Source organism: Abramis brama (genome assembly GCF_963993115.1).
Source record: "Abramis brama genome assembly, chromosome: 19".
Taxonomy (NCBI): Eukaryota; Metazoa; Chordata; class Actinopteri; order Cypriniformes; family Leuciscidae; genus Abramis; species Abramis brama.
Window position 1 is genome coordinate 1,098,971 of NC_139981.1, and position 20,240 is coordinate 1,119,210.

Sequence of the window (20,240 nt, forward strand, 5' to 3'; positions counted from 1 at the left end):
AGAGAGTGTGTGTTTGTTTGTGTGTGTTTGTGAGTGTTTATATACACTCCCATTCAAAAGTATAAAGCCCATTTCTGCCACATAAGATAAAAAACATTACTGTAAATCGTAACTATGACATACTAAGTCAAGAGATTATGAGAAATGTCAAAATTAAGACAAATTACAATTAAAATGTAGAAATTATGACAATTTCTTCGATTTTTTAATCTCATAAATATGATGTTGTAATATGTGTCCTTACCTCGATTTTATCTCATAAGTTCAACATTCCATGTCATAAATATGACTTAGTATTTCATAATTTCTACTTTTTATGCCATTTAAAAAATGTTTTTATTATGACTTTTTATGTCGTAGCCTAATTAAGATGTGGGTCAAACGGGATTCCAATCGGGCTGGATAAATCGCTTACCTGGTCACAGACAGTCTCCGCTCTTGTGTAGCCTACTAGTAAGTCATCCTTGATAGTAAACACGGTTGTCAATCAAAAACACTGACTAGGCGAATCTCTTTTGGGGGGAAAAAGCGAGAGGCGCGTGATTGGCGCGCAAATCACTCCCAGTCAGAGCGCGCGCGTGGGAATCATTTGCTCTCGCGCGCAGCTTCACGGACGCTTGCTCATAACGCGCGTCCATAACCCGGAATAAAGTACTGCTAATAACTACTTTTATTTGGATGTCAAGTGGAGATCAATGTCTGTGTGGAACCCGCTGCTCAGATCATCCTGATATTTCTGAGAAATGCCCGTTTACACACGGCGCCACAGGTAAGAGAAAGCTGACTGGATTTTTGACGGTTCCAGTGAACTCGACGGTTACGCAGTTAAAAATAGCTTTAAAATTAGTAGAATTAGCTAATTGAATGATACTAAGTTAAGTTAAATGTAAAAATGATTAGAATGATGCTTTATGGAGTATGTTTTTGTGAACTCTTGATATAGTGTCTTGAATGTGTATGTTGGATAAGACTACAATAATTAATGCTGCCTTCACTTCCTATAGGAATTATCATAAATACTAGTTTCCTACTTAAACAATAGGACATAAACGCCCTCTCAAATCAAAATTTGAATGCGATAAGCTCATAATCACGACTTCAAAAGTGGGAAGTAGGACATTTCCGATAGCACGTGATCAGTTCCATCCATGTAACGCGCGATTCGTCTTCAGTTATCCCTTATTTCAGACTGAATAAATGTAGTGTGCAGGGAAAATTCTGTACATATGTTGTTGAATGTTATATAATGTAAATATGTCTGTCACGTATGCCTTGTGTAACATAAATTACATTCATTAGGGCGTTGAGTGGTTTGGCTGTTGGCAAACTCAATTTATTGGCACGTTATGCAGTTTTGGATAATGTGATTTGTTGTCTTGCATTACTATCTTTTAGTGCATTTCATATTATAATTGCACTGTATATATTGCATATATATTCAGAGATAATCTTGTGTGGTCAGATAATGCTTATCTCATAATCGCATGTATTAGAATGTGTTACAGCTGTGGAGGAGATGTAATATAGCATTGCACAGTGTTACAGTCATATGGCTCAATATGCTGATGTCGGTCCCACAGCAGTTCTTGAGTCAAGCATGACATGCAGGGAAAATGTAGGAGTGGGAATGAACAGGATTAACATAAATGAGTGGGGAACATCGTCTCCCCTTATCATCAAAATTCCAGAACCGGGATTTTCACATTCCCCCGTCACATCATGTGTGAGGATGTAGATCAGGCGCTCAAAAAATACTGAGTTCTCATAGTGGAGCTGGATTTACTATTTCTGATAAAGTAGAGTGGAAAACTAAATATATAGAGAGTGTTAGAATCAGGGCAGTGAAATATACACAGAGGCGGACAGAGTACACAGCTACATTACTTGAGTAAAAGTACAGATACCCCTTGCTAAATTTTACTCAAGTACAAGTAAAAGTACTACAGTCAGATGTCTACTTAAGTAAAAGTACTAAAGTACTTGTTTTTAAAAGTACTTGAGTATCAAGAGTACAAGAGTACATTTTCTAAATATTGCATTACTACTGCCACAGTGCTTACATTGGTAAACACAGCAAACACTTGAAGAGAAAACTATCATTAACTTGTTCAGAAAACTGAAATAGTCTGGCGAGGTGGGCCACGGGTTGGCACATTCCAGGGATGCGATATTTTTTTCCCAGGATGGTAGGGGAAGACTCATGAATATGCATTAGGGAAGTCATCCCTGATTGGTCTGATGACCTACCCCTAACCCCACCCCTAAACCTACCCGTCACTGGGGGTCTTATGACCTCCATAACCCCGCCCCTAAACCTACCCATCACTGGGGTTAAGACCAATCAGGGATGACTTCCCTAATGAATATTCATGAGTCTTCCCCTACCATCCTGGGAAAAAAAATATCGCTCCCGGGATGGACCTGCTGCGTCTTCATCCATTGTTTCGTCCATGGTTTCGTCTCTTATCTAAATCTGACCATGGAGTTGACTTTGGCGGAAAGCTGAAGGTGATTGCTGATAGGCTGTCCCAATCAGTGGCGCCTGCACAATCCAATCACGTTTGAGAGGGTTTCCGAGATGTTTTTTTTTTTTTTTTTTTTTTTTTTTTTTGAAGTAACGGGTACTCACAGTTATGGATAGAAATGTAGTGGAGTAATAAGTACAATATTTGCCTCTCAAATGTACTTGAGTAAAGTCATGAGTACTCCCCAAAAATGATACTCGAGTAAAGTACAGATCCCTCAAAATTGTACTCAAGTACTGTACTCAAGTAAATGTACTCCGTTACTGTCCGGCTCTGAATATACATTCATATTTAGTGGTGTTTGCCATGTCAACTATTGCTCATACTTCAGTGCAACTATTAAACTTTTGTGTTAGTCGTCGAGGAGAGTCTATGATCCAGTTACTTCACTAATGCTGCCTTCAATGACATGTCATGCATCATGAGTCTGAAAAAATAATTCAGAAGCTTTCTATCAATTTTATTATATTTAACATCGGCCAACCATATGCAAAAAAAAGTGGCAAAAAGACTAAGTGGCAACATTGGTATTCAGCGTGAAGGCCACAAAAAACACACAAAACACATCTAAAATGGGAAAGAGTTTTGAGATTGACTGTATTATTAGATTTGATAAGAAATCTGAGGTATATTTTTACAGAAAGCTACAGAACAGAGAAGCTAATGGATCGCTGTGATTCACAGAAACAACTGGATCCAGGCAGAGAAAGGTGGATTTGTAGTTATCATTTTGTGTCAATAATATGCTGAATTTATTGGGTAAAATCATACCCTATATATTGTATTGTTATATATTGTATTGACAACTCATTCATTATTTACCATTGTATATTCTGCATAATTTGATGTCTTTAAATAAACACTGACAAAAAAACTATACAAGTTGTAGGGCTGGACGATATGATGATATATATAACATTGATATAATTGATCATCTGGATTTAGACCTATATTGTATTTATATAAAGCGTTAACAGGCAAATTTGCTTTTTCTATTTCTCCGGCGTCAAAATCCTGGCTGCATGTCAATATCCATGATCTGTGGTAAGTTGTAAGGAACACTATATCGAGTCCAACCTTTAGTTTAAACTGAAAATCGTTTGTTTTACTCGCGTTTTCTTAGTTTCCCCTATTAAATCCAGTCACTCAGCAGCTCTTCTGCCACTCAGGCCGGCTGAGGGAAAGTGACGTTAATGCATATCCTCTATATGCTGTTAGTCAACCATTAGGTTGATTGTTCCGAATTAATTAATTCCAAAATAGTTACAAAATCTAATAGTATATCAATCAATGGCACTAACATAACATGGGTTCCCACTTGTAAATTTGCTTGGTCATTCATGAGGTCAGAGCTCATAATAAAAACATCTCTGTCTCCACGTGCAATTAATGAGATTTATGATTTTCACCTGTCAATTGCTACTTGCCCTGTTGTATCGTCCAGCAGATGAAAATGATGCGACTGAAAAGAAAACAACATACTCTCCTCAACAACACAAGATTTGAGGAATCACTCATGTCTGGAGCTCAAACCCTGAGTTATAGTTGTTTGAGAGGTTGTGCTGTTGGTGTCATGAATGACTGCAGGATTCTGTCCTACTGAAGGTCAAAAACAATATAACAATGATTCCACACAAGGGACAAAGGCTATGATCATTGATGGCCTTCCTAAATCGGCAACTCCCATCAGTCTTACAGGCTTGATTGGCTATCAATCACATTATCTCTGGCTCGGTGGGAGGGTTGTCATGTTGCTCACCTAGTAGTGGAAGGATCGCTCTGGATCTTCCTGCATTTTCAGCTGTGTGGGTGTTTCTTGTCTTAATTTCGGTTTTCTATCTTCCTCTGCCTTGACCTTTGGGCTCTTTGCAAACTTTAGAGACAAATCTTGTAGAAAGTGTGACAGCTGATCCATTATTTTTTCTCATGCGTCCTCCACTGTGTATAAGTCCTCACTGAATGAAATATCCTTTGGGATTTTCACTGTTGTAAGCGGCTAAACTTCTGAATCGAGGTTTTCCCGTCAGGTCGGAATTACCATAATTTCATAAAGGGGACAGCTGAGAAATAATGCCTCAGATTGTGGATTGTTTTGTCAACAGTGTTAGAGAGCACTGATGTCTACATTTAAAGTCCCCCTGTGGTCAATAATTTTATCCCTTAAAACTCATCTTTGATCAGCAAAATGACATATTTAAACATTTAAACAAATTTAAATTAACTCATTAATCTGAATTCCATTTTTAATGGCTTGATTTAAATTTAATCATCAAAATGTAAACATCGAATCAATTAAAAAATGAGAATATTTTGTGTTAAACAAGTTGTTTTTGAAAGTTGGTGAATGAAATTAAGCTGCTCATAATTTTCATGATTTATGATTTATTCACGTTAACACAATCGGGAATGCCTTTAGTGAATGCAAACAGTTTAGAAAGAAATCAGATGTGTATCATTATATTGGATCCGTGCAGGTCTTAAAGTGACAGCAGCCTAATATTAATGTTAATCAAACATCAAAAGAAAATAGAAAACCACCCACTGCTTGACTGAATAACTTTAATATAAAATTAATTTATAAAACAATAACAATAAGTCCTGTCAAGTTATTAATTTACTGTTTTAGTTTTCTTGCCGCGGTCTCGATTCAGTATCGTATCGAGGTATTTTAGTCAGGTATTGTATCGTGACAACATTAATATAATACACGTAAATGTTTTTAAAAGTTTTCCAATGATGAGTAGGCTAATCTATCTAAGCCTTTATATTATCCTCGCAGAGCGTCAGTTATGCTAATATTATATAATATTAATTTAACAATAATAATTGCCTCGCCTAATAATATAATTTAATTTTAATATATAATATATAATATATATATTTAATATATAAATAATTTTATATATTAATTGGAAATGCCAAATCCTCTTGATATAGCTGATGCTGTTGATGATATCTCTGGTTATTGTCATCACACACTCTCATCGTCTATCGTCAAACCCTAGTACATATTACTGTGATTTGTATTCTGTGAACCATTCTACCATTTTACATTCAAGGTAATCATGACCCCTGCTGTCCCGCTGCCGTTACCAGATGGGCACACATTATAGATGAAGCTCGTTTGTTCTGACTGATTAAAACTCATGTGCTCCCTGGCGCAGGTGCATTATGAGATTTGGAGTCGGTGTTGTCATATTTGATATTGGCTCATTTCTATCCTCTTGCATTTTCATGCATCTAGAGAATGTGCGTGTCGTTACAGACAAGAGTTCAAGGCTGTGTCTTTAGATGTGTGTGTGTGTTGAGTTTGTAAGTTTTCGGGTGAATGTAAACACAGAGATGCTCAGTTTGGATAGTTAGTCCTTAATGAGCAAGCTGCTCTTTTTGGCACACAAAAAATAATGATCAAATCAAATCAAATCAAGTATATTTGTATAGCGCTTTTCACAATACAGATTGTATCAAAGCAGCTTCACAGTATTAAAATAAAATAATACAACAAAGTTTGTTTCTAGTGGAATTTATTGATTGATAGAATAAAATTAAATATCCCCAAAATATCATGATCATTGATCATTATTGGGATATTTTCACATGAACATGCATTACTACTTATCACTATCCACACTTTTGCTGGCAATGAGAATCCATTTTTTGACTGTGTCAGGTTTCCATTGATTGGACTGCAGTTTCATCCAGCATGTTTTACCCAAAATGGATGCTTAAATCAGCTCATTAAAAAAATTACCATTCTGTCATCATTTACTCACCCTCAAGTCGTTCCAAACCTGTATGACTTCCTTTCTTCTGTGGAACTTCACACTTGGCCAGGGATATTATCGTTAACTAAAACCAAACCATAAAAACATTTTCGTTTTTTGAATCAAAATAAATGTTAACTGAAATTATGTTAAAAAAAGAAAAGAAAGTAAACTTATTCAGGGCTCAATGCTAAGGATTTTTTCTACTGTGGTTGAACTTTTTACTTGCCTGCCAAAATGTTCACTGGCCCCAACACACAAAAGCAATAAATAAATGAAATAATATAAAATAGGCTTAGTTAGGCTGTTGTTTTAGTTGTTTTTGATCCATGTGACCTTAATAAATGTTATGACACCAAAAACTAATTCATACATTTTTAATATTGTTAAAGACAGTCAGTATTAAAATAAGAACAAATTACAAATAGTGTATGTGCAAAAATGTGTTAAAATCATATTACATTCACTTCACGGGCTCCATCTTTCTTGGAGCAAGCTGGCTAAAATGTGTCCAGGGTCTGACGCAAGATGCCCCAGATGTAGTCTGCCCCAGATTAATAACATTCTGGACAGACATTTTCAGAACCTTTTCATTTATATGCAACAAAGATCTTGATCCCAATCCTCTGACTTTCATCTGTGGGGTAGTGCCAGAAGAAATGCAGCTAACAGCCAATCAGAGAGAGCTCATGGCTTTCTCCACATTATTGGCTAGACGCCTGATTCTTCTCAGTTGGAAAAGGCAATGCCACCATCTTACAAGCGCTGGGTGACAGAGGTGATGTCGTGTCTCAAACTTGAGCATCTTAAATATACTATCTGAGGTTCTTCTGCAAAGTTTTATGGGGTCTGGCAGCCCTTTTTATCTTATTTTGAATCTACATTGGCCAGTATAGTATAATCATTACTATATATATATATATATATGTATATATATATATATATATATATATATATATACACACTGAACAAAATTATAAACGCAACACTTTTGTTTTTGCCCCCATTTTTCATGAGCTGAACTCAAAGATCTAAGACTTTTTCTATGTACACATAAGGCCTATTTCTCTCACGTATTGTTCACAAATCTGTCTAAATCTGTGTTAGTGAGCACTTCTCCTTTGCCGAGATAATCCGTCCACCTCACAGGTGTGGCATAATAAGATGCTGATTAGACAGTATGACTATTGCACAGGTGTGCCTTAGGCTGGCCACAATAAAAGGCCACTCTAAAATGTGCATTTTTGCTGTATTGAAAAAAAATAAAGGTTATTGATTGTGGCCTGTGGAATGTTGGTCCCCTCCTCTTCAATGGCTGTGTGAAGTTGCTGGATATTGGCAGGACCTGGAACACGCTGTCGTATACGCCGATCCAGAGCATCCCTAACATGCTCAACGGCTGACGTGTCCGGAGAGTATGCTGGCCATGCAAGAACTGGGATGTTTTCAGCTTCCATGGGGCCATGCATTATCATGCTGCAACATGAGGTGATGGTCGTGGATGAACGGCACAACAATGGGCCTCAGGATCTCATCACGGTATCTCTGTGCATTCAAAATGCCTTCAATAAAATGCACCCGTGTTCGTTGTCCATAACATACGCCTGCCCATACCATAACCCCACCGCCACCATGGGCCACTCGATCCACAACGTTGACATCAGCAAACCGCTCACCCACACGACGCTGTCTGCCATCTGCCCTGTACAGTGAAAACCGGGATTCATCCATGAAGAGAACACCTCTCCAAAGTGCCAGACGCCATCGAATGTGAGCATTTGCCCACTCAAGTCAGTTACGACGAGGAACTGCAGTCAGGTCGAGACCCCGATGAGGACCACGAGCATGCAGATGAGCTTCCCTGAGACGGTTTCTGACAGAAATTCTTTGGTTATGCAAACCGATTGTTGCAGCAGCTGTCAGGGTGGCTGGTCTCAGACGATCAAAAATGTTGAACAGCAACTGATTATAAGCCATTACTTTTAAGTATGCCACTTGAAATTGCATGAAATCATCAAAAATTAACAAAGAGAGCTTGCATATCACTTATATAAAGCTTGAAGGATCATAAGTCTGTATCGGCTGCTAAAATCCTGACCGAAGCATCTCTAATATCCTGTGTTTGTGATAAAGTTGTAGAGTATTGATTCTCACACACACATTAGTTGGATGGGAATATATCACGGTCTGCATGTTGCATATGGTCTAGTCACTTATGGTAACAGTTTTAGGACTGAGCATCTGTCATATGAGCTAGGCAGGCGGGGGTCAAAGGCCGTGGAGAAATTTGCTTGGTTTTCTCGCCCGACTACGTGAGTCATATTCACTTGCTCATTTAAGCAAAGAGATAGAACGATAAAAAAAAGTGATGAAAAGAGTAAGACAGGACATTAGATAAAGCTGTGTCACATGATGCTTTTTCCCCTTTCCTTTCGCCCTTTTCATGTCAACTTAAACTCAAAAGTCACACTTGCACCAATTCAATTTCCTCAGGCACTGGCCACAATCTGCTGTTGAGCCGGAGGATCCGCTGGACGGCCCGGATCTGATGACCGTGTGTGTGTGTGTGTGTGTGTGTTTGTGTGACCCAACGGCTGCGAGATTGTGACCAAGGACGCAGATATGGCTGGATTTCTTGTGCCATCTAAACATTTTCTCTAGAGACATACGGCCACTTTCATCATCATCGGCTATGTTTACATGCTACCAAATAATCCGTTAGTAATGGGATTGGCGGCTCAATCGGACTGGAAAGCCTTCATCTAAACACCTTAACCGATCCGATTGAGCTCGATCTGAATTCAATTTCGATCGGATTGAAAGGGGTGATTTATTCCTTTTCTAACCCGATCCAGAGAACAAGAGAACACTTGATCAGACTGAACACTGAAACTGAAAGGACTGCGCATGTGCGATGACGCTGAAATAGCGTAATGACGTGTGACGCGCTGAACGAGCCGTTCTCCTGATGAATAAAGTGTAGTATAAATGAGTTTCCAGTCTTTCTCTAATCCTCCTTTCCCTGCGTGTGTGAAGTGGAGCAGGACAACGGCCACCAGTGCTGGCTTCAGACTCATCCACACACCACTGGTTTTGGACAGTTTTACTGATCAATATAAGCAGCGGCACAACGGCTCATATAATAATAATAATTCATTACATTTATATAGCGCTTTTCTCGGCACTCAAAGCGCTTTACATAGAAGGGGGAATCTCCTCAACCACCACCAATGTGCAGCATCCACTTGGATGATGCGACGGCAGCCATATTGCGCCAGAACGCCCACCACACACCAGCTTACTGGTGGAGAGGAGACAGTGATGAAGCCAATCAGTATATGGGGATGATTAGGAGGCCATGATGGACAGAGGCCACTGGGCAAATTTGGCCAGGATGCCGGGGTTACACCCCTACTCTTTTTCAAAGGACATCCTGGGATTTTTAATGACCACAGAGAGTCAGGACCTCGGTTTTACGTCTCATCCGAAGGACGGTGCTCTTTGACAGTATAGTGTCCCCATCACTACACTGGACCCACACAGAGCACAGGATGAGCACCCCCTGCTGGCCTCACTAACACCTCTTCCAGCAGCAACCTGGTTCCCTTTCAAGGGAACTCCCGTTGCGTCGAGAATGACGCTATGGGGAACGCTTTGCGTGATGACGTCTTGAAGCACATGTAAAATCAGTCCAATGGTGTAGCGGGACGTCAGAGGCGGGTGACGTCACGTACCAGGAAGCTATAAAAGCCGGCCCGAAACAGAAAACGAAAGCTTTCTGAGTCTTCAGTCGCGCTCTGTGTTGAAATCTGTCCTTGTTATTTGGTGTTGTCTGTCTATATATATATATATTTATTCAGATATGGCGAGCAAGCAGCAGTATCGAGTGTGTGTCCATCCCTGCCCGCGTTATTTAACGGGAGGTGACACACACACTCTTTGTGTTGTTTGTTTGGGAGAGGAGCATGCCCAGTCAGCACTCGAGGGTGGTGACTGTGTGCATTGCTGTGCGCTTCCATTGCGGACGCTCCGATCCCGGTTGGCTCGGTTCAATCCCGACCACGTTCCCCAGGGCTCGGGTCCCGCCGCGGCTGAGGCTCGGCGGCGATCTCAGACCTGGGGTTCGCAAATGGATCTGTCAGTGGATGTTGAGACGGGCTCTGCCTTATCTCAGCCTCTTACTGACAGATCCAGTGCCTCTCATCAGGGTGTGGAAGCACGCGCTGCGGTTTCTTCCCCCCCGATAGAGGCACCAATACTGCAACTATCCAGCTCTGAGGAGTTGGATGTTGTAAGTATTGATGCTGAGTCTGAGGATTCGCCACCTCAGTCTCATGCTTTTGAAGAACTGCTCGATGTGATCACGAGAGCAGTTGACAGATTGTCTATTGAGTGGCCAGAGGATAGGCAGGACGTTCGTTCAAAAAGCAAACTCGACGAACGCTTCCTGCCATCTCGTGCTCAGCCCCAGCGTAGGAGCCTGCCGTTTTTCCCCGATCTCCACACCGAGGTGTCGAGATCGTGGGGGAGACCAGTCTCTTACAGAGTTTACACACCACACACCTCTCTATATTCCACTATTTCACAATATAAAGAGCATGGTTATGGGGAGATGCCGAAGGTGGAAGAGACGCTCGCGGGCTATCTCTCTCCAGCAACGGCATCTTCCCTGAAGGCTCCTACACTTCCCTCAAAGCCAGTAAAGTTGATATCTTCCCTGATTAATAAATCGTATGCAGCCGCTGGTCAAGCTGCAGCGTGTCTGCATACGATGTCTATTTTACAAGCCTATCAGGCAGAATTATTGGGGGATTTAGAGGAGGGCGGGGGAATCGGTCCCGACACTGTGGCTGAACTGCGCAGAGCCACGGATGTTTCTCTCAGAGCCACCAAGGAGACCGCTAAATCTATCGGGCGGTCTATGGCAGCCCTGGTGGCTACTGAGAGGCATCTGTGGCTCAACCTGAGCGATATTAAGGACAAAGAAAAGCATGTTCTGTTAGACGCTCCGGTTTCCACTGCCGGGTTATTTGGGGATGCAGTAAATATTGCGGTTGCAAAATCACAAGAAGCCGCTAAACAAGCATCTGCTCTTCAAAAGCTTCTTCCCCGCCGTTCTTTCTATGAGGCTGCTGAGCGGGAGCAGCCTCACTCCTCTAAAAAGGGTGCTGAGCATCGTGCCACTCAGAAGCAGAGCGTGTCCTCCCGTGCTCCCCCACAAAAATCTCGGGGACACGGAGGGCGCGCTCAAACCCAGCAGTCTTCGAGGGGTAGAACGGATCTGCGGACCGTTATTACCGCCAAGAAGGCTGCTGGGAAGAAATCCTGACGTCCGAGGGCTCAGGATTAATGAGGGTAGTCCCCCCCGAAGCAGAGCGGTTAACACCTCTTTTTACGGTGCCCGTCTCTCTTCGGTACCCTCAGGGGACCGTTCTGCCAACCCTGCCGCCATCGGTGTTACAGGGCGCAGCGGTCTCCGGCGAGCACATATCTCAAGGACCACCCGGAAACGTAGTGGCCTCGGGATGCCCGCCCCCTCCGAGGAGGGTGTTAGAGCAGTCTGTTCGGTCGCTCCCTGCCGGTGCGCCGTTACAGGGCGTCGAATTGACTGCTCAACAACAACAAAATCCAGAAACCAGTCTCGAGAGGCTGGTACCTCTAGTAGAATCTTTGACAGCGTGGAAGCTACTGTCAAATGTTTCTCGTTGGGTCCTGCAGACCGTAGAAAAAGGGTATCAGATACAATTCAAGAAACGCCCACCTCGGTTTATGGGGGTCCTACCCACAGTGGTGGGCCCCGAGCAGGTTCTGGTTATGGAACAGGAAGTAAACACTCTGTTAGAGAAAGGGGCCATAGAATATGTACCTCCCTCCGACAGGGAAACCGGGTTTTACAGCCGGTACTTCATAGTTCCAAAAAAGGACGGGGGATTGCGTCCCATTTTGGATCTTCGAGTTCTGAACGAGTCAGTCATGCAGCTCAAGTTCAAAATGTTGACATTGAGACAGATCGTGCCACAGATCAGGTCCGAGGACTGGTTTGTCACGATAGATCTCAAGGACGCATATTTCCATATTTCCATCCGTCCGTGTCATTGGAAGTTCCTGAGGTTTGCTTTCGGGGGCAAAGCATACCAATATCGTGTTCTTCCATTCGGCCTAGCTTTATCACCCCGCACTTTCACGAAATGTATGGATGCAGCTCTGGCGCCTCTGTGCCTTCAGGGGATTCGCATCATGAACTACATCGACGATTGGTTGATTTTAGCTCAGTCGCATCAGTTGGCGGTTCAACATCGAGATGTTGTTCTCGCCCACATGAAAGAGCTGGGGTTACGGCTGAACGCCAAGAAGAGTGTGCTTTCTCCACTCCAGAGAACCACTTTCCTAGGCGTGGTTTGGGACTCAGTGTCGATGCAGGCGCGCCTGTCACCGCCACGTATAGAGTCCATCCTTGCAGCTGTGAAAAGTGTAAAGCTAGGCCAGCTACTCACTGTCAAACAGTTCCAGAGACTGTTGGGTCTCATGGCAGCAGCTTCCAACGTGATACCTTTTGGACTGCTGCACATGAGGCCCCTGCAGTGGTGGCTCAGGACCAGGGGGTTTTCCCCGAGGGGCAACCCATTTCGCACAATCAAGGTCACGCGGCGATGCCTACGTGCCTTGGTTATGTGGAAGAAACCTTGGTTCCTGTCCCAGGGCCCAGTGTTGGGAGCTTCTTGTCGTCGCAGACTGCTAACGACGGATGCTTCCCTCACGGGGTGGGGAGCGATCCTGGAGGGTCGCTCAGCTCAAGGTCTGTGGGAAGACCATCATCGTTCCTGGCATATCAATCGCCTAGAGATGTTAGCTGTCTTCCGGGCTCTGAGGAGCTTTGTCACAGACCTCAGGGGACACCATGTGTTAGTGCATACGGACAACACGTCGGTAGTCGCCTACATCAACCACCAAGGGGGTTTGCGCTCGCGCCCATTATCAAATCTGGCACGCCATATCCTCTTGTGGTCCCAGGGGAAGTTGCTGTCACTCAGAGCAGCCTACATCCCCGGGGTTCAGAATATAGGAGCAGACACTCTGTCGAGGCAGGGGCCGAGGCCCGGGGAATGGAGGCTCCACCCCGAGGTGGTGGAGCTGATATGGAGGGAGTACGGCCAAGCACAAGTGGATTTGTTTGCGTCTCGAGAGACGTCTCACTGTCCACTTTGGTTCTCCCTCACGCATCCAGCTCCTCTGGGACTGGATGCTATGGTTCAGACGTGGCCGAGGCTACGTCTGTACGCCTTTCCCCCAGTTGCTCTGCTCCCGGGAGTTCTGGAGAGAGTTCGCAGGGACCGGGTTTGCCTGCTTCTAATAGCCCCGCGTTGGCCGGGCAGAGTATGGTTTCCCGATCTGGTCTCCCTCCTCGACGGGCATCCTCTGGAGTTACCCGTCAGGAGAGACCTTCTGTCCCAGGCAGGGGGCTCAATATTTCACCCCCGCCCAGAACTGTGGAACCTGTGGGCTTGGCCTCTGAGGGGGCCCAGCTCATAGAGTCAGGTCTCTCAACTGAGGTTGTTGAGACCATTCTACAGTCCAGAGCTCCCTCCACGAGGAAACTTTATGCCCTGAAGTGGAGAGTATTCACTTCTTGGTGTAGTGACCGTCGGTTGGACCCAGTCCACTGCCCAATTGGTACAGTGCTGGAGTTCCTGCAGGACCGGTTCACTGCAGGTCTGACCCCGTCCACTTTAAAGGTCTATGTGGCGGCCATAGGTGCTTACCACATTCCTTTGGGTGGAATGTCTGTGGGGAAGGACCCTCTGGTATCTCGTTTCCTTCGTGGCACTTGGAGGCTGAGGCCTGCAGTCCGCTCTAGGGTGCCGCCATGGGACTTGTCCATTGCTCTACAAGGCCTGTCCCTGGCCCCCTTTGAGCCCATTGAGGAGGTTTCGGAAAAGTTTCTGACTTTGAAAGCTATTTTCCTTCTTGCCATTTCTTCTCTTAAGAGAATTGGGGATATTCAAGCATTGTCGGTTGCTCCGTCCTGCTTAGAGTTTGCTCCGGGTATGGTGAAAGCTTTTCTCCATCCCAGACCGGGTTATGTCCCCAAGGTCCCCACTAATGTGGCCAGACCTATTATTCTGCAGGCCTTCTGTCCTCCTCCCTTCCAGAATGCGGACCAGGAGGCTAATAATTTGCTTTGCCCAGTTCGGGCGTTAGACGCCTACGTCCACAGAGCTGCCCTGTGGCGCAGAAGTGATCAGTTGTTTGTTTGCTTTGGCTCCCCTAACAAGGGAGGGCCGGTGTCTAAGCAAAGAATGAGCAAGTGGGTGGTCGAGGCTATCTCACTTGCTTATGAGGCGGCTGGGCAGCCTTCTCCTTTGGCTGTCCGGTCGCACTCTACAAGGAGTATGGCGGCCTCTAAGGCCCTTATTTCAGGAGTTTCACTACAGGATGTCTGTGATGCGGCAGGCTGGTCCTCACCGCACACTTTCGTCAGGTTTTACTCTTTGGATCTAGACTCTGCTCCAGGGTCTCATGTTTTGTCATCCTAGTGCTGCTCTATTAGATTACACACAGGACAGACATTCGTAGCTATGGAGGCGTTGGTATAGACGTTCCCCATAGCGTCATTCTCGACGCAACGGGAGTTCCCTTGAAAGGGAACGCCTCGGTTACGACTGTAACCTCGGTTCCCTGAAGAGGGAACGAGCGTTGCGTCGCCTTGCCATATCTCCTTCATGCCTGTCAGCTCGACTTCAGACTTTTACGAAGCTTTCGTTTTCTGTTTCGGGCCGGCTTTTATAGCTTCCTGGTACGTGACGTCACCCGCCTCTGACGTCCCGCTACACCATTGGACTGATTTTACATGTGCTTCAAGACGTCATCACGCAAAGCGTTCCCCATAGCGTCATTCTCGACGCAACGCTCGTTCCCTCTTCAGGGAACCGAGGTTACAGTCGTAACCGAGGCGTTTTCTCAGGAGGTCTCCCATCCAGGTACTGACCAGGCTCAGCCCTGCTTAGCTTCAGTGGGCAACCAGTCTTGGGCTACAGGGTGACATGGCTGCTGGATATGATCATCGCCTCCAAATTATGACCAGAAATGGATAAATATTAAGTCTGCTGTTTAAAACAAATAAAGAACCGATGTATGAGAATGGTTATTATAGACAAACAGCGGGAAACTCGCTCATGTCAAAAAATCTATAAACGCACACATAGATAAACACACACATCAACCCGATCACATGTTTAGCTTTCATGTAAACATTACATTCAGATTTATAAATCGGGATGAATCCTGATTGAAACAAAAGTTGTGCATGTAAACGTAGCCAGTGACAAGCCATGGACTGCTCTCTCTCTCTGTGTGTGTGTGTGTGTGTGTGTGTGTGTGTGTGTGTGAATGAGCCAGTATCTGCTGCAGCTGCCTGAGTGATGCATGGTTGTTCACAAGGGAAAGCCAAGTGTGTGTGTTTGTGTGTGTGATAATGAGACTCTTTAACTCTGATCTAGGGCTGTCATGATTCCTTGATTTATATTACAGTACTCGATTTAAAAAAAATCCCAGATTCCAATTTACCCGTGTCGAGTAACTGGCAAAATACCGGAAGTTACGCATTCCACGGACTAGAATCCATGAACCGCATTATTAGACCGTTTTCTAAGGCTGCACAATGTATTAAAACCATTTAAAGTCTCCCTGTAGTCAATAATTTTATCCCTTAAAAACTTATCTTTGATCACCAAAATGACATTGACATTGACAATGACGTTTTTTCCTTGCAAAAAATGTCTTCATGCCTTAAAGAGATGGTTCGGTTAAAATCAACCTAGGGTCCTTTGCACCATGACCTCGAGCCAATGCATATGTTTATTCTGGTGTCTCTATTGTCCTGTGCTTTGGGTTTCCAGCACCAAGTCCAAGTCTATTCATTTACACCCACAATGTAATACCAAATTTTCAGGCAATTATTTATTTCCTCTTGGATTCACACTTACCCGTTTCCTGAATTTTAAAAGCTTCTTTGTTGCATTCTTAAAATAATTGGAACAGAAATGCAAAATATGCCAACTTATGTATTATTTATTTCGGCTTCAGATTTTTCTTGTGTATTTGATGCACTTCTTAAACTGTTAAGCTTCAGTGATTCCGGAAAGTGTTGATTTGATCGGGAACAATCATACTGATACGTGAGAGTTAGAGCTGTGGATTCAGTTCTTTGTAGTTATGGATTATAATACATATTGTATTTTTTCCTGCACATGTTATGCTGATATGATAGAATTGTTGGCGTTTCCATGTTTAAAATAGTTAATTGTTTCATTCCAAACAGTTAAATAAGTTTCATGTTTCATACTCTAGTGTTTATCCCTGTGCCATTGAGTGGCAAAACCGTGCACCAATGTTGTATTCTTCATTCATATCATAGCATATATATTTATTTAGCAGATTTCTCATGCGCGCTCAGGATGTCGTAAGCATGCATTTTGCTTCCCTTGTTGAAAAATGGCAAGAGTCAGACCCTTCTGGATGAACCATCTGGATGTTTGATATCTCTGAAGACGTTTCTTGTGCTTTCATCCTCCCAGCGAGGTGCATTTGGGGAAAAAAAGTAAAGAAAGAGAGAAAGCGACTCCAGAGTAAGGCATCAGTTTTGCAAAGCTAGAATTAAGATTTCTATTAATTACATGATGTGTAGATGAGTGCTGGAGCTGTTTCTGGGAAATGACTTCCGCTTGATTGGGAGTACCTTCTGTTTGTATCCGCTGCTGGTGTTTGAAAGCTCTGTTGAACTCTACAGTGTGTTATAGCAGATTTCACTGGCCTAAAGGGTAAATTATACGTCTGTCTGCTCTCAAGACCAAGTAGTTCCCTCAAACGGAGAGTCTTGCTCTGAAGAAGAAGAAGATGGTTTATGCCATCTGTGATGCCCAGAGAGGAAGTTTGGTGACACAACCCTCTACGCACACCTCTGCAATATAATCGCCATTGGCTAGTACATGTTTTTGTTTACTCACCAGACTGATCATATATATATATATATATATATATATATATATATATAGGGCTGGGTAAAAAATATTGATTTCTCGATTTTAATCGATTCTCATTTTTACAAAACGATATCGATTCTTAAATCCTAAGAGTCGATTAGTCATCCTGGTTTCAGTTGATGAATGAATGTAACATTGTAGTGCGCATCCCATCCAATAAATCACAATAATCTTTGTGCTTTGTTATTATTGATATGAAACAAAGTCTCAGATTTCAAATTATGTCCATTTTTTTACGAAATTCAAAAACATAAATACTGTTTTGTCGCTGTGGCGTGAGATCGCTCTGGCTCAGCTCGAGAGAAGCACATGATCTTCTCTTCCGCCTTAATAACACCAGTTACAGCACGAAATAAACATGAATGAGCTTCTGAAAGTGTGTTAAAATGTAGAGTACAACTTATTGAAGTCCGTATCATGTGACATGGAGTCGCTCAATCAGTGTTTCAACCATGGAAAGACGTTAGTAAACAATGTCATGTAACGTCACATTTACCTCAGAAAAACCATATCCAGTGACCATAAACTCGTTAGTCAGCGAGAAAAATTAACTCTACAGAGGAGCATTTTGTTAAATATTATATGCACCATATTACATATTCATTATAATTTTTAATGTTCTTCAATATTTAATGCATGTTTGAATAAATCTGGAAAGTTTTTTATGACGGCCACCATTTAAATTTTTATATAATTTCATATAACTTTATTATTATAAAATTAAATAAAAGTGTATTTTAAGTGTTTGTATACAAATCAGTTAATTTTTACCTTCAATATTTTAGTAGGCTAATGAAGCCTATAGGCTACCACTGACTCCCATAGTTCACAATAATAGTTAAGAGATTTGTTGTCCTTGAGAAAATTTTCAATGTATTGTACCTGATATCCAAAATAATCAATATTGAATCGAATCGAATCGTAATCGAAATTGAATCGAATTGCAAGCTTGTGAATCGAAATCGAATCGAATTGTGAAATTTGTGTCAATACCCAGCCCTAATATATATATATATATATATATATATATATATATATATATATATATATGATTCCACCAGATCAGCTTAAGTTTGTAAAATGGTAAATTTTTAAATATCTGAACGTACACTCTTAACATCAGTCAATCAAGCATTATATTATGATAATCAAGCACTATTTAATGACAAAACTCTAGTAATTAGAACTAAAACTTGGTAACCATGTATGAAAGCATATTTCCTAAAAAAATGTACCCATGTGACTGGTTTTGTGGTCCAGGGTCACATATAACTCCTGTTTTAATGTCTTCACATGGGCTCCCAGTCTGCTATAGAATTGATTTTTAAAGAGCTTCTGCTTGTTTTTAAATGTTCACATGGCCTTGCTGACCTTTCAGACTTGTTGTGTGAACACCATCCATTAAATCTCTTAGGTCTGCCAACCAGAGTTTGTTCACTGTTCCAAAGTCAAAGTTAAAATCTAGGGGTGACATATTTTTAAATTAAAATGAAAAACGTATCTCTTCACTGTTGCCTATAACTTGTGATGTCCCTTGTTGTCTGTTGTTGTTTTGTTTTATTTTTATTCATTGTTTTTGGTTTTAGAACATTGTACAGCACATTGGTCAACTGTGGTTGTTTTTAATTGTAAAAATAAATTGAGATTGAGATTGCTTATGTTCTTCCTCAGATCTACTCCAGCGGACTGAAGATCTCACTCGCTCACCATGACCTCCTTCAGCTTTTTATTTGGCCTCCTCTTCATCAGCAGGTAAGAGGATTCTGTCATGGATCAAGCTCATTTAATCGTGTTTGACGTTTCTAAATCAGGCTTATATATGAAGAGTTCAGATGCAAAAGCCTCTAAGTGCCATCTGAAATTTTCTTCTAGAATTTTGATCAAGCTCGTATATTTAAGTTCAATAATTTCACTTAAATGACAATTAATAGGTAATTTTCATTGGCATTTAAGTTAAATTACTGAACTTAAACATATGAGCTTGATAAAAATGATCATTCTAGAAGAAAATTTCAGATTGCACTTCATCTGAACACTTCATTTGCTCCTAGAATAGTACATTTCTGAATTAAGGATGCAATTATTCATCAATTCTTTTAAGGAAAGTTTACCCAAGAAATAAAATTCATATATTCACCCACATCTCCTTTTAAGAAAGAAATGCATATTTTGATGAATTGTTAACTCTTCTCATTAGTTAATGCTAGGGGTGTGACGAGACGCTTAGCTCACGAGAACGAGATTGGATTCACAAGAACGAGACGAGATTTTTGCACAGTATTTTTAAGAAATCCTTAATGGCAAAAGTCATGACTGGAAAAATCTTCAGGTGCATTTGGAAATGTTTTAACTAATCATCTTGTAATGAATATAATTTCAGTTCTACTTTCTGAGTATTAATAATATGCATTGAAAGACAACAATATACAAGCACTGTAAAAAGGTTTTGCCACAAACTCGACTGACTGGCTTTTCTCATGTATGATTTCACATGAGTCTCTTCAGATCTTGCTATACATGAATTATGAGCTGGAGCTGCTCGATTATGGCAATTATCATAATCACGATTATTTTGGTCAATATTGATATCACGATTATTTAACACGATTATTGGAGGGGGTGATATGCTCTTATTTCACGATATGAGTAATTTTAATTTCACAATGAGCGATACTTCAGCAAAAACTAATACTAGGTTAATTAATGAGTAAAAAGTCCTCAAAACAGTTACAGAAGACAAGTAAACAGTCATCAATAAGATCAGAACAAAGAAACTAATTACAAACAAAACCGACAAAAAATACAGCAGAACAAAAATACAAATTAAGGTTTGTCAGGAAGATGTACTAACAGTGGTATTCAGATAAGTAATGGCCTACACAGAAATTAAATTAAGTACTCAAATGTAAAAT

The 20,240-nt window shown here is 41.8% G+C and overlaps 1 protein-coding gene across 1 annotated transcript in view; it reads left to right on the forward strand.

The window, feature by feature from the left end:
* The first annotated feature begins 646 nt into the window (after positions 1-646).
* The window catches only part of LOC311070278 (gamma-aminobutyric acid receptor subunit pi), a 59,156-nt gene continuing 39,562 nt past the window's right edge, over positions 647-20,240 (forward strand). The window contains exons 1-2 of the mRNA XM_084094059.1: positions 647-769; positions 19,000-19,080. Coding sequence (XP_083950185.1) covers positions 19,037-19,080 — 44 coding nt within the window. The 5' untranslated portion in view covers positions 647-769; positions 19,000-19,036. The remainder of the gene's footprint in view (positions 770-18,999; positions 19,081-20,240) is intronic.